This window comes from Dermochelys coriacea, chromosome 12, assembly GCF_009764565.3.
Source record: "Dermochelys coriacea isolate rDerCor1 chromosome 12, rDerCor1.pri.v4, whole genome shotgun sequence".
Classification (NCBI taxonomy): domain Eukaryota; kingdom Metazoa; phylum Chordata; order Testudines; family Dermochelyidae; genus Dermochelys; species Dermochelys coriacea.
The window spans coordinates 41,439,596-41,464,279 of NC_050079.1; the positions used below are offsets into that span (position 1 = coordinate 41,439,596).

The window sequence follows — 24,684 nt, forward strand, 5'->3', positions numbered from 1 at the left end:
GAAGTCAATATGAATGAGATGTTCCTTTGGCTGAATGTTTTTTCCTACTCCTATTGCAACTGGTGTATCTCACACAATGGCTCTCTTTCCTTACTAATTCTTTGATTGCTTCTTGGTCCTGGTTAATTTCCTTAGACAGCACCAGTAAAATGAGGCAAAGATAAACCAGTGTAACTGAATACCACCCTATACTTCAGCTCTTAGCTCACAGCTACAGCTAGCTGGGCTATGCAAAACAGCAGTACAATTAGATTTGAAGTTACGGTTGGCAGGCACCAGTGGGGCAATTTCCTTATCTTCAATAACAAAAATACTGGAAGATTTGTTAGACACAAAGGCTGGGATTCTGAAGAAAGCGTAAGGGAGATAGACGCCCACTGCATTTAAATAGGGTTTGGGTGTTTAATTCCATTGGTCTCCTTGGAAAACCCCAGTGGCAGTAAATAGTCTGGAGTTAGTATGCTCATTCTTTCTCTCTCTGTATTTATCAATGGACAGTTTTAGTAACACCTCTTTTGAGTTGTGCAACATTCTTACCTCAGCAATGAGATTGAAGTTTGTAGCCCACTGTTAACCAGTAAATATAGGGGATTATATTTAAATATATGGTGTACATGTACAAGAAAAACTCCATTAGAAATGCAGGGCAAAAACTTCATGCCGAGATGTCCCTTACTTAAGTGAGCTGTAGCTCACGAAAGCTTATGCTCTAATAAATTTGTTAGTCTCTAAGGTGCCACGGGTACTCCTTTTCTTTTTGCGAATACAGACTAACACGGCTGCTACTCTGAAACCTTACTTCTGCAGTGAGCTTCAAAGCTAACTGCTGTCGCTGCAGCATGCTGGATAGGAGCAGCATTGAAAGGGCCTTTACTCAATCATATGGCTGTCTTACCTACCCTATGACACGACCCAGGGAGCTCAGCATTTCATTCTGCAGTTTTGCAGGTGGACATTTTATTTGGGAAACTGCTAGAAATTCCTCATTGCTTTCTAGATGGTGTTAAAGCCCTGGGCCATTTTAAAGACTTGTGAGACAACAGACTGTCTTCTACACATGCTTTCTGAAGGAAGGGAAAGGAAAGAACCTGTGTGGAACCCATTCCTGTGGCCGTGGGATGTACCTGCTGTCCAGACCAAAGCCACTACAAGCCAACTTCTAAGGAGGATGCACTCCGCCATTAGATCAGCACCGTGCTGGGCTATTCACTTTGAGCGGAGGACAGAGCTGCTGCTTCCAGGTGTATCTTTCTTTGTTACTAGCGAGGGGCGGGAACCAACATCTCTGCCGGTTGGCTCTGGGCTTGGCGACTCCGCCCCAGCTCTGCTCGTTACCCTTTTAACGGTCTTTAAGGCCCACGGCAGGGAAAGGGAAAGGGAAAGGCAGCCGGGCCGGGCCGGGCCGCGCCGCGCCGCGCCGCTCTCTGGCGCGGGTGGTTAGCGGGGCTGAAGGGGTAGCCAAGACACACGTCCGTTCCCGCTGAGGTGAGCCCCCCGCCCCCCGAAAAAGCAGAGACCAGCTCGTCAGAGATCCCGCCAGCCGGGGCCGCGCTCACGTGGCATAAAGCCAACCTCACACCACGTGACCAGACCCCAACGGTCTCAACGCTCCCGAGCGCGCATGCGGGGCGGGGCGGGGCGGGGCGCTCCGCCTCAGTAGCCCGGATGGGGAGGGCCGCGGCTCTTTGTCTCTCGTTCCAACGCCCCATAACGCCTCCTGCTTGGTCAGGTCGGTGGAATCTCGCCCTTTCATTGGCTGCGGTGGGGAGTGAGGGCGTCTCTGATTGGCTATTAGGAGTCGAACCACAACTGGCTACGAGCGGCCGGCCGCCCCTCATTCCCCATTGGCCGCTAGCGAGCGGACCGGATTGGGACCCGGAAAAGCCCATTGGTCTCTAGGGCCCGGAGGGGGCGTGGCCTAGGGACGGCGGCCGCGCTGGGCCTAGCTAGTTTGCCGTTCGGTAAAGGTGCCGGGAGCCGGGAGCCGGGATGGGGAGCGAACAGCTCAGCGCGGCTGGGGCCGGCGCGGCGCCCGAGGGCGGCCCCTTCTTCACCCTGGCGGAGGTGGCGAAGCGCAACTCGGACCGCGAGGCCTGGCTGGTGATCCACGGGCGCGTGTACGACGTCGGCCGCTTCCTGGGCGAGGTGAGGCCCGCGGGGCTGAGGCGAGGCGGGGCCGGCCCGGGGACACCCTCTGACCGGCCTCGGGAGGCGGGGCGGCCGGGGCCCTGCCCGGTCAGGGGCTCTGTGTGTGGGTGCGCGTCGCTGGTATTTATGTCTCTCTTTAAAAAAAGCTTCCCGGGGCTGAGCACGGCCCTGCGTGGCACCCCTGTGGTGCTAGTGTCACTCCCTTGCCCAGCTGTGATGGGGACCCTGACGACGGTTGCCCCGTAACAGGATCTTATTATTCGTCGTTAGGTATTTGTACTGGAGCGGCGTCATGAGGAGCCGCTCAGGCTCGGGACGCTGCTGTTCGTGTGGCGCGCGGCATTCCTGCCCCACGTGGCCGACAATCTAATTTCAAACAGATGCAGCAAGTGGATTGTGGTGGGAAGGGGGCATCTCTTCCTCTTCTGTTGCTAAGAGTTGTGGGTAGGCGGAGGGAGTCGCCGAGCATCCTGGGTCCTTTCCCAGTGCCCCTTGATGCATTGCTTCACATCCCAGCAATCTCTGTGCTTTCGCCCGGATTTGGCACCATCTTTCAATGGTTGGTGTACTGTGCGCTCTGCCTCGTCAGTCTGCAGGAATGGATCCCGCACTGTTCTGGCACTCCGTGTTCTTCTTTTGGTCCCTCTTCTCGCTGTCCCGCCACTCCTTCAATTCTTGTTTTTCAGAGTGCATCATGCAGAAAGTCCTCTTTAGTTCTTCATGGCCACTTTCTAATTCTGCGCAGCCATTCAGCCGGTGATAACAAAGACGGAGGCTGGGCTCTCAAGGTCATATCTGTGAAGCCAAAATGCAACATTTTGCAGAAGCGGTATTGTTTGCAACACACAGCCACTATTCACATACCTGTCACTAATTGTCTTACCCCAGGCAAGTACACATGAGCCACAAGACCTTGAAAATGATGAGGAACCGCAGGGGAAATCAGTGTTCCAGGACCGTACTTTACACTGGGCACATGGCTCTTGGGGACAGCCAACACTGTAGGTGGGGACCTTATAACCATTTACCGTCCCCACGTTTTCCACGGGATGTGATCATTATGGAAGCTATCTCGCTGCTGAAGTTGAGCAGGGAATCAAGGGAGGGCCTTCTCCAAGACTGTGGCTTCCGCCCTGGCCCTTACACGGCTCGCCTATGTGCAGCAATGATCCTCTTCTCCCCCCGCCCCCATGACGGCAGAGTGGTACGGGAAAGTTACCCTTAATCGGATAAGAAACAAAGCAGCTCTGCCAAAGAACCTATGGCAACGGATTGCCCAATATCTCCAGGAGAGTTTCCTGGAGATCTCTGAGGCAGATTCCTGTGAAGTGACTGAGTCAATCAACACCGTTCCACCGCTCAGACTAGCATGTGGTGGAACATGCATCATACAGACACAAGCCCGCTTTCTGCAACCCTCCTGCACCCAACATCTCTCTTCAGTGATTCCCAAAATCAGTCACTTACCAGGACCCTCCCCTCCTGTTTGCACTTCGCCAGGCTCCAACAGCTGTGATTGACTAACCTCCTCTGGGGTAGAGAAGAGCTCCTGGCTGCATGCATCTCTGACCTCCAAGTTGTCCTCTGCCTCAGGGTCCCCCTCCTCATCCAAGATTTCCTCCTCCTGGCTCAGTCCACTGTTGACTGGCACGTGAGCTACCGAAGTATCCACAGTGGCCTTTGCAGTGGAGGTGGAATCACCACCGAGTATTGCGTCCAGCTCTTTGTAGAACTGGCTGCTTGTGGGCGCAGCACTGGAGCGGCAGTTTGCCTCCTGAACCTTGTGGTAGGCATTCCGCAGCTCCTTCACTTCGACCCTGCACTGCAGCATGTCCCAGTCATGGCCCCTTTCTGTCATGCATTGTGAAATCTGTCCGTAGTTGTCATAATTCCTACGGGTGGAGCGCAGCTGGGACTGGACAGCCTCCTCTCCCCAAATGCTGATGAGGTCCAGCGGCTCGGCATTGCTCCAAGCAGGAGATCTTCTGGTGCGTGGAGCAGCCATGGTTACCTGGAAAGATGCGCTGAGACCACTGCACACGTCACCGAGCAAACAGGAAGGGGACTTTCAAAATTCCCAAGGAATTTAAGGGGTGGGGCTGACGGATGGTCACCTGAGGGCAGGGCAGTAGAGTTCAAACTGATGACCAGAGAGGCTAGAACAAGCATTGTGGGACACTTCCCAGAGGCCAATCGCAGTGCTGCAATTGACCCGGTTATCTACACTGGCCCCACTGCACTGTAGCCCCGGCACAGAAAGCTGTACGCCTCTCGTCGGGGTGTGTTTTTTTTTTTTTAATAGCGCTGGAATTGCGCAGTGGCTTGGCAGTGTGTATACCTCAGGAGCTACAACGCAGAAAGCTACTTTGCTGGCAGAAATTTGCCAGTGAGAAAAGGCCTGAATTGCTGTAACTGCAGATGTCAGGGATTCAGCATGACATGTTCCCTCTCAATCCTCTGTAATGGTTGGGGCAATTGTTAATTGCTGCCTGGTCTAGCCCTTGACCACATGTTATTTGTACAGAATTGCTGAGCTCATTGAAGTGCTATTGCAGGGCTATTGCATAATCTCTGAGAGGCCACTCTGGTTCCTGCAAACCAGACACTGTGGGTCAGGTGCTGGTCAGGCTGTCTAAAGTATGTCCGTTGCAATATGGATTATTTTAAACTTTATCATGTTATGTTGCTGGTTACATAATAGAAGTTCTAAGACATTGGACTTACCACATGGCAAAAGTCCATCAGGTCATAAGAACGTGGACAGAATGAGGGAGATGTGCAAAGGCAGCTCCTCAAGTTGCATGTAAAACCTATAATGAGTTGGTATCTGTTTCTCTTTCAGAGCCGGCTGGGCTGCAGTGGGGGGTATGCCTGATGTAGAACCATAAATATCTCCCAAATATCAAAAGGGTAATTCACTTACCACTTGAAACAAAATAAGCCCCAGAATGCAGGTTACAGTGGTGTCTCTGTGCTGCAACTGCAGGAGCTATGAAAACTAAGTCTGTGTTTAAATATGGATTACAGGTAAACTGCAGAGAGTTAACTTTCCAATTATGTGCTGAAAAGGCCTGTCAGGAGCAGGGGTAAATATACCTTTTTGATTAGCGTTGTGAAGTGTAAGTAGCCCTGTGCTGCATGCCCCTCTCTCTACCACATGCACACTACCCTTTGGGGCACTTACCTCATCCCCTCCCAAAACTCCTTGCATTTCTATTTAAGGTATTCATAAACATGGTAGTGGGGGGGCTTGAAGTCTTTACTGGATTTCTCCTCACAGCCCCCTTCTGATGTAGGCAATGGTGGTGTTTGTATTTTACAGATAGGGAACTGAAGAGTGGTGAGTTGGGGCTCTCTACATGAATTCTGGTTGATACTGTGAAGTTGTATCATGAAGAACCGCTTGTATTATGAGTACCTATGGCTATCTACACCACAGCTTATGTTAGCATAATTTGTTGCTATGGGGTGTGCATAAACCACCCCACTGAGTGACAAATTACACTGATATAAGCACCAGTGTGGAAAGTGCTATGTCAGCAGGAGAGCTTCTCCGGCCAACGTAATTACTGCTGTTTGCGGGGGCTGGCTTAGAGCAGCTATGTTAGAGAGCTTACAGCTGCACTGCTATAAGTTACCTAGTGTAGCCAGAACCTGTGTGTACATGGGTCCACCATGGATGACAGCGCCAGTAACATGTATGACCCAGACAGAAAGAGTAAGGCCTTGTCCACACTATAGAGTTAAGTTGACTTAAGTTACGGTTCGTGACGTACAGCCACCATTGTAATTAAACCACTGTTGCATCTCCACACTATGCTGCTTGCGTCATGGGTAGCTATCCCACTGTGCAACTCACCACCATCTACCGCAGGGTGTATTGGGAAGGTTTTGCAGTGCCTCATGGATAGGGCCTACCAAATTCATGGTCCATTTTGGTCAATTTCATGCTCATAGTGTTTTAAACATTGTAAATTTCACAATTTCAGCTATTTAAATCTCAGATTTCACAGTATTGTAATTGTAGGGGTCCTGACCCAAAAAGGAGTTAAGGGGAGGGGAGTGGCATTGTGATACTGCTACCCTTACTTCTGCCCTACTGCTGGTTGTGGTGCTGCCTTCAGAGCTTGGCAGCTGGAGCGCGGTGGCTGGTGGCCAGGCGCCCAGCTGTGAAGGCAGAGCCACTGCCAGCAGCAGTGCGGAATTAAGGATGGCATGGTATGGTATTGCCCCCCCTACTTCTGTGCTGCTGCCTGCAGAGCTGGGCGCCCAGCCACCAGCTCCAACTCTCCGGCCACCCAGCTCTTAAGGCAGTGCAGAAGTAAGGGTAGCAATACCGCAGACCCCCTAAAATAACCTTGCGACCCCTCCGCAACTTCCATTTGGGTCAGAACCCCCAATTTGAGAAACGCTGGTCTCGCCGATGAAATCAGTATAGTATAGGGTAAAAGCACACAAAAGTACAGATTTCATGGTCCGTGATGCATTTTTCATGACCATTAATTTGGTAGGGCCCTACTCATGGGGGCAGGTTCAGTATCCCATGATGCAGTTTTCCCTATCCCATAATTCAGTGTGCATCCTAGTACGTTTCATGCTGCTTTTCAACAGTCCCTGTAACCTGCGCACCCGCCATCTCTGTCAGGAAGCATGGCCGCTGGACTGCTCTTCGCTATTGTGATGAGCGTTATGAACACAATGTACCTGATCGTGCAGTATTTCATGAGCTATGACTCTGTTGACGATGCCTTGGTGTCTGCCTTATGGTGAAAGAAACAATTCAAGATTGCTGTTTGCGTTCACGGAGCAGCTGCACATAGTGGACTGTCGTTTCTGGGCTTGAGAAACAAGCACTGAGTGGTGGGATCACATCGTTATGCAGGTTTGGGATGATAAGCAGTGGCTGTAGAACTTTCATATGTGCAAGGCCACCTTCCTGGAACTTTGTGTGGAGCTTGCTCCAGGTCTCCTGTGCAGAGACACTAAAATGAGAGCTACATTCACAGTGGAGAAGCGATTGGCAATTACTGTGTTGAAGCTGGCAACGTCAGACTGCTACCGATCAGTCGCGAATCAGTTTGGAGTCAGGAAATCCACCGTGGGGGTTGTTGTGATGCAAATATGCAGTACTATTAATTGCTTCCTGCTAAGAAAGGACTGTGACTCTGGGCAGTGTGCGTGAACAGAGGATTGTTTTGCAGCAGTGGGGTTCCCTATCTGCAGTGGGGCAATAGATGGCATGCATATTCTTATCTTGGCCCCACACCACAGAGTGCATCAACAGAAAGGGGTACTTTTCTATGGTATTGCACTATTTGGTGCATCTCCAGGGTCATTTCCACCGACATCAACGTGGTATGGGTAGGGAAGGTGCATGACTCGTGCATCTTTATGAACAGGCCTGTACAGAAAGCTGCAAGCCGGGACTTTCTTTCCAGACCAGTGGATTACTATTGGAGGTGTGGAAATGCCAATAGTGATCTTGGGAGACCCAGCCTACCCCTTGCTCCCATGGCTCATGAAGCTGTACGCTGGCCACCTTGACAGCAGCAAGAAGCATTTCAACAACAGAATCAGCAGGTGCAGAATGACTGGTCAATGTGCCTTTGGCTGTTTGAAGGGTCGCTCGTGCTGTCTCCTCTGGAGGGTTGACCTCCGTGAGGACAATATCCCGTGGTCATAGCTGCCAGCAGTGCACATCATAATATCTGTGAAGCAAAGTGGGGGAGAAGTTTTCCCAGGGGTGGAATGTGAATGTGGTTTGGCTCCCTGCTCAGTTTGAGCAGCCAGATACCAGGGCTATAACGGGCTCAGCACAGAGCTATTTGCAAACATACTTCTATAATGCTGAGGTAAATGTCATACATACAGAGAAAAATATCTCTTTAAAGGGGAAGGAACAGGGAATTTACAAGCACACACAACAGCAAGGCTCTCTCAGCTGGGTATAGTGGGGTTGTCAATTTGTTTAATCGCCTGTTGGGTGGAGTGCCTTGGGTACTGTTGCAGCCCTGGAAGATGCATGCAGTGTGCGGGGGGAGGAGTGTAGGTAGGTCCTGGAACGCCATTTTCTGTGGGCTGCAGGGGGAGGTGAGCACAAATGTGTTCAGCCTGAAGTTGAATCTGAGACCTCAGCGTGTGTGTTTGCTCCCTAAGCAGTGTCGTCATCTGCTGCCCATCTTTCCTGTCCTGACTATCCCTCTGCATTTTGTCATTGATTGTGAGCAGAGAGCTTGGAGGGTGGCAATCTGAAGCTCCAGAGGCTTGCAGCACCTCCTGGAACATGTCTTTCTTATTCCTCTTCGTTCTCCTCATCTGTATGAGCCACTCTGTCAGTGTGCCTGATGAGACCCTGAAGGCCACATCTGTAACTGGTAAAGAGACAATGGACAGAGGTACCATTGTCAGTGCACTTACACCCCTTAATCCAAACAAGTTACAAGCACAACTTTCTCACTTTCCCTTGGGAGTCACAGAGCAGGGTTGTAGCCCCAGCCATGGTGAGTATGGCCCAAAAAGGGGGTGGGGGAAATGGGGTAGCAATGGGGTATCAGTACAAGCAGATAGGGCTATTGTACTGAATGCTGGCACTGATTTCCACAGGCAGTGTTGATTGTAGCTGATATCTCACTTCTGCGGGTAACTGAGGCTGCAAGGGAGCAGCTCCTGCATGCGTCTGGCTGCAGACCAGGTCTGTATGCTGCTAGCCTGTGCGCTGCAATAGTTACTCCTGTGGGGAATTCTGCACCACTGCACGTGCATAATTAATGAGCTGTGCATATTTATTTTTCTGAGCAGAAAAAAGCTTCTGCTGAAAAGTTGCTGCAGTTCCACCTTTTGCCCACCAGAATGTGCTGTGGTGATAGAACACAGAACCCGCTTCCAGCCAGCTAGGGAAGAGAGAGAGCCTGCAGAGCCTTCTTCACAGTGCTGTTGGGCCAGGTCAGGAGATGGGGCTATGGGGCGACAGACAGTGTGGGGTGCTGGGGGATCAGATAGGGGCTCATAAGGGCTAATGGGCAAGGACAGACTGGGGCAGGGGTTGAATGGCAGCGGAGGTGCAGGGCCACAGGGGAGAGGGAGTACAGGACCACAAAGGGATGGAGGAGTGGCTGAGTGGGGGCCTAGACACGCATTGGGATCTGAGTGAGGGTGGAGGGACACATGTGCCTGACTGAACAGGAGAGGCTAGGGGTCTGCATGGGGGAAGCTCCCTAGCAATCCCTCCCCACCCCCCAAAAAACCATACTGTTCCATACTTTTCCCACCCATACTCAACAACCCTCCAAGTTCACATCCAGGTTCCTTCTCAGCGATTTACTTCTCTCTCTCTCAGCTCCTGCGTTACCCAACTCCCCCCCAACCTTGCACTGCTTCTGGGGGATGCGGAAAATACGGTTCTGTATTGTAGTTTAAATGAATTATCACACAGAGTTCTGTATTAATATGCCTAGTAAGGAACCTATTTGTCAAAAAACATTTTCTGAATTTTTATTTTGTTGTCTGTGTTGTTACAGGCATACTTGCTGACATGTATTTTGAAATAAATGACCAAAAATAATTGAAACTGGTGTGATTATATTATGTTATTTTGACAAATAAAATATGCAGAATTTGAAAATATTGTGTGCAGAATTTAATTTTTTTGTTGCAGAATTCCCCCAGGACTGTAGTTAGAGCCCTGAAAATCCGCTGTTATCCGCTTTGTATATCCATGGACCATTTTTGCGGATTGCAGCGTGGATGCAGATACAAATTTTGTATCCACACAGGATTCTGTAGCACACAATCACCCGAACGGAGCGGCTGTCACCCAGCCTGCAGGCTCCAGCTTGGCTCTCTGAATCACACAGCAGTGTGCTGGGCATTCTGGGAGTTATAGTCCCCAGTTTGCTCAGCAGGAGGAGGTAAACTACAACTCCCAGAAGGAAGTGAGCCAAGCACCATTTTGAAGGTGGGATTGCTCTTTAAATGAGCCAGGCGGCAATGGTTGCGTGCATTAGAGATGCCGCAACTGGGTAAGCATGTCCGAGCTCCCCATGGAGAGGGTGGCACTACATAGAAGGGCCCAGAATTTTAGTCTCCCTGCCTGGAGTTGGGAAGGAGGTATGGCAGGGGCGGAGTGGGGGGCAGGGCAGGAGGTCTCTGGGGAGAAGTGGGGTGGTTGGGGGCTTGACACAGCCCTGCGTCACTGCGGCGTAGTGACCTGTGGAGCCAGTTAGAACCCTGCAAATCCACAGACAATTTTGGCGGATTTTGGATTGGATGTGGATACACCTTTTTGTATCCACGCAGGGCTCTAGCAATAGTGCCTGCTGAAGTAATTCACTGAATAGCGTGGCAGTGTCCTACCATGGGGGGAAGAAACAAGGCAGCCCTCGCAAGAAACCTTTGGCAGAGGATTTCAGATTACCTCCAGGAAAGTTTCCTAGAGATCTCTATGGAGGATTTATGGGATATCCTGGTGCACATAAACTGTTCTGCAGGGCCCCCTCTGCCTAGCTGAACAGGGGAATGAGAAGCAGATAGCAACTGTACCTGTATTAGTTATTTCACTACTTCTTCTATCCTGATTTAAAAAAGCAGTACATGGGCAGATGTGTCCCTGCAGTATTGAAACAAACTGACTTCTTACTAGAGGCTCCTTCCCTGCATCAGGTTTGCACAGCTGGAGTGCTAGGAGAAATAAGTCTTACCAGGACCAGATGGTATTCCCCAAGAGTTCTGAAGGAACTCAAATATGAAATTGCAGAACTATCTCTTAAATTGTCCTCTGTACCATAGGACTGGAAGATAACTAATGTTGTTTCATTTGTTTAAAAAAGGCTCCAGAGGTAATCCTGGCAATTACAGGCTGCTAAGTGTAACTTCAGTACCAGGCAAACTGGTTGAAACTGTGGTAAAGAACAGAATGATCACACAGATGAACGTGATATGGTGGGGAAGAGTCAATATGGCTTTTTGTAAAGGAAAATCATGCCCTACCAATCTCTTGCAATTCTTTTGAGAAGGGTCAACAAACATGTGGACTAAGTGATCCAGTGGATATAGTATACTTGGACTTTCAGAAAGTCTTTGACAAGGTCCCTCACCCAATGGTCTTAAGCAGAGTAAGCAGTCATGGGGTAGAGGGAAGGTCCTCTCATAGGTAACTGGTTAAAAGATAGGAACCAAAGAGTAAGAATAAATAGTCAGTTTTCATAGTGGAGAGAGGGGAATAGGGGGATCACCCAAGAATCTGTACTGGGACAAATGCCAATCAACCTGCTCATACGTGATCTGGAAAAAGGTGAAAAAGCGAGGTGGCAAAGTTTGCAGATGATACAAAATTACTCAAGACAGTTAAGTCCAAAGCAAACTGTGAAGAGTTACAAAGGGATCTCACAAAACTGGGTTACAGGGCAAGAAAATGGCAGATAAAATTCAGTGTTGATAAATGCAAAGTAATGCACGTTGGAAAACATAATCCCCAGTATACATACAAAATGATGGGGTTTAAATTAGCTGTTACCCCTCAGGAAAGAGCTCTTGGAGTCACTGTGGCTAGTTCTCTGAAAACATCTACTCCCTGTGCTGCACCAGTTTAAAAAAAAAAAAAAAGTTAGGAACCATTAGGAAAGGGATAGATACGACACAAACTGTAATGCCATTATATAAATCCATGGTATGCCCACACATTGAAAACTATATGCAGTTCTGGTCACTCCATCTCAAAAAAAAAAAAAAAAAAAAAAAAAAAAAAAAAAAAGTACAGAGAAGGGAAACAAAAATGATGAGGGGGATGGAACAGCTTCTATATGAGGAAAGATTAAAAAGAGTGGGGCTGTTCAGTTTGGGAAAGAGGTGAGGGGGGGATAAGACAGAGGTCTGTAAAATTATGAACAGCGTGGAGAAAGTGAATAAGGAAGTGTTGTTTATCCCTTCACATGATACAAGAATAAGGGGTTTGGACAAGTCGTCTTCTCTCTCTAGGAAGTGGGGACTTTACACAGGGAAGAGCAGTATTAATCAGAATCCTAAGTCTAGCATAGGGGTTCACAACATGGGGTCATGGTAAGTGTTTCAATCACCTTTTCCAAAATGCCAACTAAGAGCAGGGGTCTTGGCGTAGGAAAAGTTGAGAACCGTTGTGCTGCCTGGATTGGTCTGAGTGCCTGCGTATGCTAACTACTTTCTTCATGGGTTCTCATCACTAGACTGTGGAGTGTTCTAGCCTTTCAGACTCTTGAGGACTAAATGTTGAGGCAAAAATTGAAAGGGCCCTAGGCTGCTACCCTTACGTTGAATAGCAACTTACAGTGCACAGTGTTTAAATTATTAGTTCCTGGCTAATGGACTTCTGCTTAATAGGTGTTGGGCAAATTTTTCAAGCCCTGAAAACCACCCTTGAAGATCTACAGCTTTAGATGAATCACTTTTTGGCTACTTTTCGAGCACAATTCCCTTAAATGCAGAGTGGAAAGATGAGGTGCACTTCATGCTTTGGCTGTCATGGCAGAATGCATCTAATTTCTTAGTGATGCATGTTCTCTGCCTTGGGCAAGGCTGTTTGGTTTCAGTAAGCATCTTTCCATCTTCTTTCCTGCATTCTTGCTCTCTCAGAGGCAGGAAAAATCCAGTTTCTAAGGGACTTAATCATGCTTTTTCTATCTGTCATTTCTTCCTGTACTGCCCACCTGCATCCATTATCTCTGCATGCTCTTGTGTCTCACTTTGGAAGTAGTAGGCTGGCGGTGTGAAACCTGCCAATGGGAAAGGCCTGTAGTGTTCATAATGAAAGTGACACTTAACCTCTGCCCTCACTCTCAGAAGGCTTAGCTTGGGTGGAGAATACTCCCCATGGTTCTTCCCATTTCCTTACAGAAGCATGTTCATGTGCAACACCCGCTCTGAACTCTGACTCAGGGTATGTGTCATAACTATAGGGGTAGCCTAAATTCCTCCTTACCTGTAAGGAGTTAAGAAGCTCAAGTAACCTGGTTGGCATCTGACCAAAGGAACCAATGGGGACAAAAGCTACTTTCAAATCTGGGAGGGGGAGAGGCTTTGTTTCTGTGTTCCTTCGCTCTTGGGACTAAGAGGGACCGGACATCTATCCACGTTCTTCAAATCTTTCTAAACAAGTCTCTCATGTTTCAAACTTGTAAGTAACAGCCAGGCAAGGTGTATTAGTTTCTTTTACTCAACTTGTGAGTTTTCCCTTTGTTAGAAGGAGGTTTATCCCTGTTTTGTTGTAACTTTGAAACTAAGGCTAGAGGGGGTTCCTCTGTGCTCTTTGAATTTTCTGCTACTCTGTAAGGTTAACTACCAGCCTAAGTTTACAGAGGTGATTCTTTTACCTTTTTCTCTTTAAATAAAATCCTTCTTTTTAAGAACCTGATTTTTCCATTGTTCCAAGACCCAGAGGTTTGGGTCTTTGATAATTTTGTAACCAATTGGTTAGGATATTATTCTCAAGCCTCCCCAGGAAAGGGGATGTATAGGCTTGGGGGAATATTTTGGGGGAATTAGGACTCCAAGTGGTCCTTTCTCTGATTGTTTGTTAAATCACTTGGTGGTGGCAGCGATCCCAAGGCAAGAAAGAAATCTGTGCCTTGGGGAAGTTTTAACCTAAGCTGGTAAGAATAAGCTTAGGGGGGTCTTTCATGCGGGTCCCCACATCTGTACCCCAGAGTTCAGAGTGGGGAAGGAAACCTGACAGAAGATCTGTGCACAGCTATCATTCTGTTGTTGATTACAGCTTTTCAAGGGTGAACAGGTATCTTTTATAGTCTGTGGTGTTTTATACACAAGTTAGATAAAGGTTCTATGGAGGAATGCAGCCTTGAGGGGGAAGGAGATTAATTTTAGTGATTTAGACACTTCAGAGATGAATTTTTAAAATCAGTCAAAGTGCAAACAGTAAAACTTCTCTTTAGGATCTTCACTACCCCGGCTGCTGAGTGTTTGGCCCTGGCTGGATTTCAGAGGGGGCCAAATGCAATGCTAGTGAATCAGAGGCTGCTTCAAGGAGGGTCACTAGAATTGTCAACTTATGCCATTGGCAAGCTTGGCCCTCTCTCTGTTGTTACTGTAAGTGGAAAGATTAACTAAAGCAGACAGAGATCCTCTTATTGCAGCACCCTGGGGAAATGGAATAGCAATGTTGCCTCCACTGACATCCAGGAGAGGAGCATCCTAAAATAAGCATCTATGAGCCCTTCCCTAGCAGCCTGTATTCCAGCAGGTGAAGAAGAAATAAGAATGGCTCATGCATGGAAGGAAAGGGGAAAGCACACAGCAGGAAAGAGCACTCTGCAAGCGAGAGTGCCTGGCCTGCCCAGCGTGCTCTGTTCAAGAGCCATGAGGAGGCGCTCTCTCTGTTGTGCCTAAATAGTCACCGATGGAGTATACTCAGCACCTCATACTTTGCAGTTCAGGGCTCCTGTGTTTGTGTGTTGCTTGCACTTACAGCTTCTCTAGAGGTGAATTCCTGCTCATATCCTATGTTGTGCTTCTGCATGAAAATACGTATAGGTGCATCAGGAATCAGACCAGCCTGTCTTGGCTATGAACCTTAGGGACTACAGAGCAGACGTGACCTAGAGGGCTGTGTCAGGGGCTCCTTGTGGATGTTGAGGAATTGCTTCTTGTTGGTGGAGGGATTTTTGCTGCCTGTAAAGCAGGTAAGGCTGGATTCCAGGTGCTTGCCAGACCCTGCAGTCCTCTCATTACTCATGACTGCCTGAAGGGGAGGCTGCAGGCTTGGACCTTCAGTGAGGTTATCTTGAGCTGTTCTGCAGGGGCTGTGATGAACTGAAAAAGTTGGAGTATGTTTGCATTGTTGGGCCCAGGACGTTACCAGAGAATTTGGAAAGGGGACTGGAATTTTTCTCACTGCTTTTTATCCCTCAGCCCTGTGCTCACTGAATTCCTTCTTTTCCAGCATCCAGGTGGAGAGGAGGTTTTGCTGGAACAGGCTGGTAGGGATGCCACAGAGAGCTTTGAAGATGTTGGACACTCCACAGATGCCAGGGAAATGCTCAAACAGTACTTCATAGGAGAGGTTCACCCGGTAAGGAACAGCTGGGTGTGACAAACCCAGAGGGAACTGTGTGCATGCCCCCTCTGGGTAATCCAGCAGACAACTACATCAAGATCTGTCCTACTAAATGTGGAGTTCCTGCGAACCTCCTTCCTTCACCCAAACAAACCCCCAAACATGCTGAAATGGAGACTATGGATTAAAATCTAAACAAATCTCCCCTATCCAGAGGCTTCTGATTGCAATTTAGTCAGTGTCCCTGTCACAGGGCACACCTCTCACTGCTGGGCTGGCACCTCCTCCTGGTCACTCTGGGATTAGCTCGAGATTGACATTCCTGGTCATGGTTGCACACCATCACTCCGACTCTGGTCTGCAGCTCCTCTTGCTCCAGGACCCACAGCAGCTTCTTTGTGATTTAGTTCTCCAGCTAGGTCACTCAGCATTCCCCCTTCCAAGGTTCAGTCCATCAGCAGTGCTAGGCAATCTACTGTTCACTGCCTCAGTTCTGGGCCATACTCTCGGAGGCTGGTAGGGGAACCCAGGCTTGCCATCTTCTCCGGGTTCCAGTCCAGGGACTCTTGGCTCAACAGTTCCGGGCTCCTTTCTCTCCCCTCACTGCTCCTTCCCTGGACTGCTTCCTATCTGTCTGGCTCCCCTTCTCTCTCTGGGTGTTCCAGCTCCAAAAATCCCCTTCCCAGGAATGACTGCTGCCTGCCTTCCTACAGCCTTTCCTAGCCACCCAGTCTGGAGCCCACTACTTGGCTTTACAGGCCCCACCTGTTTCTTCACATATGAGCCTCTAATTAACTGCCTGTAGCCTAAAGCTCCCCTGTTTGCAGCCGAATTAGCTGATTAACCCCCTGCACCTGACCCAGTTCAGCTCCTGCAGAGCCAATTTGGGAGCTTACCCAATCTCAGTCCCTTAAAGAAATTCCTTTGGGAAGCTGACTCTGCAGGGGCTGGGGTCTAAACTTCTCCTTGCCTTGTGGATCAGGGATTGATGATGTGAGACAGCTGATGCTGTGAACCCTGCATTCTACATGCTTTGTGATTAAACTTGCTGTAAAGCCAGTGCCTTTCAGATGTCAAGATCTTGGTCACAGGTAGGGGCACCAGAACAGGGGAGAGACCCATCACTTTTAAAAGTAGGAGGGCTATGCTCCCCCACTTTTTACTGGCCGTAGGGGGGGAGCAATGAGCGGGGAAGGGAGTGAAGAGGCAGGAATGGGAGGTGGGGTCGGGGGGGAAGAGCCAGTGTGGGGGTGAGGCCTCTGGGGAAGGGGTGGCGCAGGGGTGGGGACCCTGTTCAGGCAGCAGTGGCCTCAGTTCGGACCCCACTGCTCTTAGGAAGCGGCTGCTGGTCACAGCTAGGAGCTGGAGTTGAAATGTTCCAGGCAGCTGCCCAGGTGGTGCTGGTTGGGTGCCTGCTGACTCTTCTGCAATGGTTGAAAACTTCCTTCCAAAAAGCAAAGTTACAATGTTTGTAATCTTTTCTCTTCTCTTTTATCCCCCAACCCCTCCAAAAACCTGCAGTGTGATCGTAAAATTGAAGGCTCTAAGGTAAGAAGCAAATGTTTGTTTCCCCCTCTGTTACTTAGTGTCTAGGAATCTGCTGGGTTCAATTAGCAGATATTTCATTTTGTTTCTGTGCAGTATGTTAGGTGTTAGCCTAGATGGAGGAGGTTACACAAACCGTAGGGATTGGACACTGTGGTGAAGAGACCCAAGAAAGTGTCTGTGTGGGGGAGGGGTTGAATAGAGACACTACTAGCAAATTGCTGCTTTGGAGAAGAGGGGGCTCACGGCCGTGCCAGGAACAGCAGGACTGTCACATTGGATATGAAGTGGAAGAGAAAGATGGTATCTTGCTTTGTAAATGAGATAGGGCTCATTCTTTAGGGAGTAGCGATTTGTTGTATTTTTACCCTATTGGGGGAAGGGCACCATTTTTTTCCAGAGTCTTTCATGGCATTTAAACCAAGAGTTGGGGTGTTAGCATTGGTATCCTGCCAAATTTCAATTTGAGTAATTACATCTTTTTACCTAAATTCCCCCAAAATTTTACTTACAGTATCTTCCTTCCATTCCTAATCTCTTCTGTAATATTGCTGTGAGCTGCTTCACAGCTAACACCTTACACTCAAGGTTAGCTGCATTTATTTGGTAGAAAAGTTATTTTTGTATACATATTTGTAAATCACTTCAGTGTGAGCCGTTAGACAGAAAGCCCGTTGTTTAAAACAGATAATTGAGTTACTAGAGTGGTCTTTCCTTCCTTTTTTTTTTTTTTTTTGCCACAGTAATACCAATTTCTCTGAGTTCTCATTGCAAATCCAGTGTCTAGATTAGGCAGATTGAGTTTGAGGAGCTGGGAAATATGCAGGGTGAAGACCACACAAGAATTATTGAGCAGACCCCCATGGTAGATGTAACTTTTAGTATGATGGCCTAAATTGCACACCAAGTGAAGTACAGCCAACAGTTCTGGGTCAGCCACAGGAGTGTGTTTAGCACCTGTCTGTCCCCAAAAGGTCTCATGGAATATGAGCAGGAAAGGAGTCATCTGTTGCCTTGCAATTCTGTCTGTGTAAATGAGGCCTACGGAGTCTATCCAAGCTCAGTTCTGGTACACCACACGTTTACTGAAAGAGGAATAAAATGGTTCTTTGAACTAGTTCTAAGCATTATCTGTGCCTTTCATTTTTTTTAATCTTCCCCAGTTCCTGTTGATAAACATTTGAAACAACCATGATGTCCTAGTTCAGAGTTTATTGAACTTGTTCTGAGAACATCAACTTTTGATTGTAAACAACATGTCCAGGGAAGTGCCCTACTAATCTGAAAGTGTTCCTCAGCAGCCAAGAGATTTAAGCCAATATCACTATACATTTGTGGCCTTTGTTGAAAACGGCCTTGCTTAGACAGGATCTGCTATTCCCATGTGCAGTATTAATGTCTTCAGAGGTCGTAAAATCCATACCATGGTTTAGCTTTTGATATGTTGGAGGGCAAAAGATCCTTGAACATATGAGTAACATCTTCAAATGTGGAAACAAACTGCACCAGTACACAGCCAACTACAGAACCACCCAAATGATATGTCCATTCTAGCAAATGAAAATGTGTAAGGATATCCTAGCAAGGTCAGTCCTATTTGTATGCCAGTGAGTGGCAGGTTGGAAGAACATGTCTTGTTTATGTTAATGTTACTTGTTTGCAAATTTATGCATGCAGTGGTGGCCAGAATAGGAGATACTTCATCTTGCTTCCTGTCCTATAAATACCACACTGTGATATTTCATCCTAAGTATAGGAAAACATCACAATTCTGCAGTAAAATCAACACTGCAATAAAGTAAGTATTTCCCTTTGATCTTGTAGGTGTTTTTAAGTCACCTGTCCCCTTGGAATCTAACTTTTAAGATTACCTCCTGTATCTTAACTTTAGTTAACATTTGTTTAGTTAAAGAGGTCTCAGTGTGACATGGTTCTCAGCTTGGATGCGACAGGAATCTCTAAATCCTCTCTACAGAAGGAGGAAAAAACCCTCCATCCAAATTTCCCCGCTGCCAGGTACAACTGATGGGTTGCTTTTGAACAGTTGCACTCTTGTTAACTACTTATTTAGTGTTTTTCCTCACTTTCACTATGTGCTCAGCAAAAGGCTACTCCTGGTGAGTCTAAAGAAATAACAAAATCTTCCAGTTGCAACTCCAGCAGTGGAGCAACCAGTGGTTGCTCATATCCAGGCCCTTCCTATTCTAAGGGCTGAAGAAATCTTTTAGAGGCAACCTGCTCACCTAATTCAAGATTAGCCACTAGATTTTCAGAGCAGGCTTGCAGGGCTTGACCAGCTTTTTCAAATACTAGTATCAAAATGTACTGTTCTCATTTAGCACTTTTGTAGTGATTGTTACCCTGAGCGTCTGGATACAGTGACATATACCACACCATCTCATACTGATATGAGAAAGGAGCCATGGTGATGGTAGCTCAGGCCTCTTTTGGGTACTACTAAAAGAACTGGAAATTGAAAGCTTTGGTGCCAGAATATGAAAGTGTATCATACTGTCTGGTGTCAAGTATCAACAGCAAAAAACTTGGACTTGACAGGGCCAAGTTGTTAAATGCTTGGGGGGAGATGTGTGTAGGATTTTTTTTCCTGTCTTTAGTTACTGACTAGTGTCTTTTTGATGAGACTCTGCCACTGTAATTGGCCTTAAAGCCTGTGGGTATCTCTCTTACTGTCTTACGCTTCACATTGTGTTCTATTGGTCTACCTTCCATAGAGGGGGAAAAAAATATTTGAAGGATGGATGTGTGACAGGATCCCCCCAGAGTGCCACCCAGAACTAGGGTACTGCTGAGCTCCCTGGGCTCCCTCTCACACTGTACTACTGTGACAAGCTACAAAGCCCTCCAGCCTGCACTTTCATCATACATATAAGTAGGAGCACACCCAGCTGCAGTTACAAGCAGGCTCTCTGACCAGCCTCTGCATGGGCAGGCTACTCCCAGCTCCTCAGGCATGCACCCTCTCTGGAGTATAAACCCAAAATTATACCCTCTTGCGCTGGACAGGGAACTGTATGGCGTAAGCTCATAAAATTTGCCCCTTCCCTCAACGTGGAGAGGAATATGCAACAGCCTTTTGCCCAGAGATATGATTCCCACACACTGCTTCAGATGAAGCAAAAACCCAAAAGACAGATTAAGTGCTTATAAGTGATAGCAAACAGATCAAAGCAGATTACCTAGCAAATAAACAAAAAACACAAACTAAGCTTAATATACTAAATAGATTGGATATGAATAGCAGATTCTCACCCTAAGAGATAATACAAGCAGGCTGCAGATTCTTAAGGGTCAAGCTTCACTTGCTTTACAGCTTGGAATCCCCAGGTGTTTTGTTTCACAGGCTAAAAATCCCTTTAGCCTGGGTCCAGCTAAACTGGTTCCCCAGTACAGTGTTTGTTCCTCAAGTGATTTTCAGGAGTCTTATGTTGGGAGCAAAGAACACCACCAAATGATGTCACTCCCTGCCTTATATAGCTTTTTGCATATGGCAGGAACCCTTTGTTCCCAAAGCTTGGTTCCCAGACCAGTCTGCAGATGGGGTCTCATCACATGTCATTGTAGAGTTGTAGCAGCCATCACTCACAGGCTGTTTGGTGCCTTCACAGGAAGGCTCACCAGGTGAGAGATTTGTTTTTTTCCCCTCATGGCCCATTGCCCTAAATAGGCCCTTTCCCACTCATTATCTAGACTGAAAGCATATTGTCTAGTGGGTGTTCCCCAGGTGTATCCACATTTGAAATGCAGATACATAGTCAATATTCATAACTTCAGATACAAAAATGATACATGCATACACATAGGATAATCATATTCAGCAAATTATAACCCTTTCAATGACACCACATGACTTATCTTGCATGAAATACATTTATAATTGTCATAATTATATAATAGCACTGAAGTGCAGCGTCACAGGATCATGTTTATGCTGGGTGTAGTGGGTTAGCGGTTGTCCCTCCCCCACTGGCTCAGTGGGAGGCTATGCCCCAGTGCCAGGGTAGGGGTCAAGCAATAATACTGTCTAGGCCCCTCAGGTCAGGCAGAGCAAACAAACAGTCTTAAGGGAGCTCAGGTCCTTAGGCAGGGTAGAGCACACAAACAAATGGTCTATTGCCTGAAGTCCTGGCTCAGACAGATGGCAGACAAATGCAGGCTTCTTGCTCAAAGATGGGGAGGCTGCCACCCCAGGGTGGGGTTGGCAGCAGCAGCAGCTAGAGGGATCCAGGCCCACCCTGCTCCACCAGCCCAAGGCCCTAACGGTGGCAGAGGGCTCCTACTGCAACATGCTGACTCGGGTTCTAACACCAAAACTGGACCAGTGTCTGCTTTCCCTGGGCTACTTCCTACCATGGGCTTGATGAGGGGTTTTGTGTCCTGGGGTCTTCTGTCTCCTTGGGATATATGGCAAGCAGCAGTCCTGGCAGCTCTTTTCCTGGGTCAATCTCCTCTAGGGGCAGGGCACAGCGCAGCTTAGGTTCAGCTCCAGGGTTGTGCACCAGGTTGGAGACATTTGCTTCCTTCCCTGGCTCAGGCTGGGCTAAAGGTCCTGTGATTAGCTTCCAGCGGGAGGAGTGGCCTGGTTCCACCCACCTGGGATCAAAGTGGCTCCTCCCTTTCTGGCTCAGTGGGAGGCCACTCCACCTCACTACACTGGGCCTTTCTGATCTGCCCAGTGAGTCCCCCAGTCAAGTCCTCTAGCTTATCCAGTCTTTTGTTTGTTGGTAAACTAGCACTTTCACCTAACCCGTGGTGATGTCCTTCAATGCATGCTTAGATGCTGTTTGAAGGGGTTAAGGCTACGATTTGGTCACGGAAGTCAGCAGACCTCTATGACTTCAGCCCGCGGGGGCTGGGAGCTGCAGGCTACCCCCACCTCCCGTGGTGGCTGAGAGCTTTGGGGTACCCCTGAAGCCTGGAGTGGTCGGGGTCCCCCACAGATTCCCCAGCTGCTGCAGGTGTGGGAGGAATCCCCTGGAACTCCTCAGGCCCTGCAGGCAGCGGGGGATCCCAGACAGCTCCTCTGCCACCAGTGGCAGGGAATCCTCTGGAGCGCCTCAGTCCCTGCAGGTGCTGGGGACCCCTCGCAGTGCCCCAGCAGCTCCCCCTGGTGGGGAATCCTCCAGAGCTCCCCAGGTGGTGGGGGATCCCCTGCAGCTCCCCAGCTCCCCAGCCACCACAGCGGGGTCCCTTCCAGCTCCCAGTCATGGGGCAGGGACCACAGCTCCCAGCCACAGCAGGGCTGGCTGCTGGACCCTCCTCCCTCTGGCTTTTTGTCACAGACGTTTTTAGTAAAAGTCAGGAACAGGTCATGGCTTCCATGAATTTTTGTTAATTGCCTGAAACCTGTCCGTGACTTTCACTGAAAATGTCCATGACAAAGTCATAGCCTTAATTGTGGTTGGTTGCACTGTAACATGATCTCTTCAGCTGATGGTTAGTATGTGACTTGGTGAAGACTCTCTTCTGTTTTAAAGCACAAGTTTTGTTCATAGGCGTGGAAGAGCCATGTTTTAGCTTCTTTTATCTACTGGAAGGAAGCTGGTAATCTTTCTTATGTCTAAGAGCATGCTGACATGTGCAGCTTTCCCAATCAGTCCAGTTCCTTCTGCTTGGTAGTAGACAATACTATGCTTGAGGCAGGCATGTTTACACAGTTCTTTAGTTTAGAACCGGTGTCAGACAAGATTGGAGGGAAGAATGGTAATAGAAGGAAGATGATGCAGCTTTGTTTTGCCAGATTCTATCTTGAGCTAGATGTTCTGTGGACAGTAAACTGCTCCCCACCACAGTCCAACAAAAGGCTACATACACTTTGTGTAAGGCCAAAAATTACCCCAAACCGGGTTTGGCTGTGTTGCTGAAAGTAACACAAACTCAACCTTAGAAACTCCTCAGGCCTTCTCCACAGGCTTGGCTACCCTAGAGTTCCTGTCTGTCTCTTCCAGACGCTACTTTGCTCTTTCTAGAGCTGTTACACCTCCCTTCGCATTTGGGTTGGAGTTAAATGAGTCATCTCTGTCCCAGTGAATTCAGTAGGAACTAACCTGACACTTCCCATATGGTTCTAATAGGGTGAGAATAGAAGAGAATCTTGTCTTCCCATTACATGGACCCTTCTGCTGTAGGACTACATCATGTTTTGGTGCCAAGATTTTTTTTTTCACAGGAAGGCCTTATAATTATAGGATGATTCATCAAGAGCAGTGGTTCTCAAACTTTTGTACTGGTGACCCCTTTCACACAGCAAGCCTGTGAGTGCGACCCCCTCCCCCTTATAAAGTAAAAACACACATTTTTATAATTAACACCATTATAAATGCTGGAGGCAAAGCAGGGTTTGGGGAGGAGGCTGACAGCTCGTGACCCCCCCCCCCCGTAATAACCCCATGACCTCCTGAGGGGTCACGACCCCTAGTTTGAGAACCCCTGATTAAGAGGATCACTGATATGTCTAATGCTTTCCATTATCTGCTGATGTCCATCTTGTTCACCTCTTCAGTGATGAGCTGTAACCTAAAAATATGGCTATTGCATCATTGTGCTCTTTGGAACCTGCTTTGGTGTTTTTGGGTTAGGGTTCTCAGATGCTGCTGCAAGTTTCTGTTTCTGGAGCATTTTGGCACTGAGTGATTTCTTCTTAGATATGAAAGGTGGTATGTGCCCCAGCAGCTTCTAGTATGCATTGGTTTGATACCCAACAAGTCTGTAGCAGCTTTTTTCACACTACAAGTAGATGGCTGCTCTGTGTTCCTTAAGTGAGATTTCTTAAGTCCTTGCTGCTTTTTGATCGTATGGTCTCCTTACTCTTTTCAGCACTTCACTCTGGAACTCACCTTTTGTCCGCTTGTTTCTGAAATGTACATTTCATAAGAACATAAGAACGTACATACTGGGTCAGACCAAAGATCCATCTAGCCCAGTATCCTGTCTGCCGACAGTGGCCAATGCCAGGTACCCCAGAGGGAATGAACAGAACAGGTAATCATCAAGTGATCCATTCCTTGTCGCCCTTCCCAGGGACACCATTGCTTCCCCTCCTGGTTAATAGCCATTGATGGACCTGTCCTCCATGAACTTATCTAGTTCTCTTTTGAACCCTGTTATAGTCTTGGCCTTCACAACATCCTCTTACAAGGAGTTCCACAGGTTGTCTGTGTGTTGTGTGAAAAAATACTTCCTTTTGTTTGTTTTAAACCTGCTGCCTATTAATTTAATTGGGTGACCCCTAGCTCTTGTGTTATGAGAAGGAGTAAATGACACTTCCTTATTTACCTTCTCCACACCATTCAAGATTTTATAGATCTCTGTCATATCCCCACTTAGTTGTCTTTTTTCCAAGATGAAAAATCCCAGTTTTATTAATCTCTCCTCATATGGCAGATGTTCCATACCCCTAATAATTTTTGTTGCCCTTTTCTGAATTCCAATTCCAATATATCTCTTTTTGAGATGGGGCGACCACATCTGCACCCAGATTCAAGATGTTGGCGTACCATGGATTTATACAGAGGCAACACGATATTTTCTGTCTTATTATCTATCCCTTTCTTAATGATGCCCAACATTCTGTTCGCTTTTTTGACTGCTGCTGCACATGGAGTGGATGTTTTCAGAGAACTATCCACAGTGACTCCAAGAACTCTTTCTTGAGTGGTAACAGCTAGTTTAGACCCCATCATTCTATATGTATAGTTGGGATTATGTTTTCCAATGTGCATTACTTTGCATTTATCAACATTGAATTTCATCTGCCATTTTGTTGCCCAGTCACCCAGTTTTGTGAGATCCTTTTGTAGCTCTTTGCAGTCTGCCTGGGACGTAACTATCTTGAGTAGTTTTGTATCATCTGCAAATGTTGCCACCTCACTGTTTACCCCTTTTTCCAGATCATTTATGAATATATTGAATAGAACTGGGTCCACTACAGACCC

The 24,684-nt window shown here is 47.7% G+C and overlaps 2 protein-coding genes across 3 annotated transcripts in view; one reads left to right on the forward strand and one right to left on the reverse strand.

Moving 5' to 3' along the window:
• Nucleotides 1-1,647: 1,647 nt before the first annotated feature.
• LOC119841394 (cytochrome b5 type B) overlaps nucleotides 1,648-24,684 on the forward strand; it is a 31,853-nt gene continuing 8,816 nt past the window's right edge. Inside the window, exons 1-3 of the mRNA XM_038368791.2 lie at nucleotides 1,648-2,145; nucleotides 15,074-15,202; nucleotides 16,709-16,735. Of these exons, the coding sequence (XP_038224719.1) occupies nucleotides 1,990-2,145; nucleotides 15,074-15,202; nucleotides 16,709-16,735 (312 nt within the window). The 5' untranslated portion in view covers nucleotides 1,648-1,989. The remainder of the gene's footprint in view (nucleotides 2,146-15,073; nucleotides 15,203-16,708; nucleotides 16,736-24,684) is intronic.
• Nucleotides 2,767-24,048, reverse strand: LOC122456325 (myb/SANT-like DNA-binding domain-containing protein 2). Of its 2 annotated transcripts, XR_006275186.1 has the most exons (5): nucleotides 24,037-24,048; nucleotides 23,876-23,880; nucleotides 23,016-23,024; nucleotides 3,616-3,751; nucleotides 2,767-2,943 (listed from the first exon to the last, which is right to left on the reverse strand). XR_006275186.1 is itself a non-coding variant. In XM_043495161.1 (2 exons), the coding sequence occupies exons 1-2, from the start codon at nucleotides 4,151-4,153 to the stop codon at nucleotides 2,867-2,869; spliced, it is 615 nt and encodes a 204-aa protein (XP_043351096.1). In that variant the 5' UTR covers nucleotides 4,154-4,957; the 3' UTR covers nucleotides 2,852-2,866. The 2 variants fall into 2 exon arrangements, 1 of the variants encoding a protein (XP_043351096.1); XM_043495161.1 differs by lacking the exons at nucleotides 23,016-23,024; nucleotides 23,876-23,880; nucleotides 24,037-24,048 and having other exon boundaries at nucleotides 2,852-2,943; nucleotides 3,616-4,957.

What these genes read in the sequence shown, in the direction of transcription:
- LOC122456325 (XM_043495161.1), bottom strand. Translation starts at nt 4,153, where the DNA reads ATGGCTGCTCCACGCACCAGAAGATCTCCTGCTTGGAGCAATGCCGAG. An exon ending in AACAGGAGGGGAGGGTCCTG is followed by an intron (nt 2,944 to 3,615) that starts GTAAGTGACTGA and finishes TTGGCTTCACAG; the next exon opens with ATATGACCTTGAGAGCCCAG.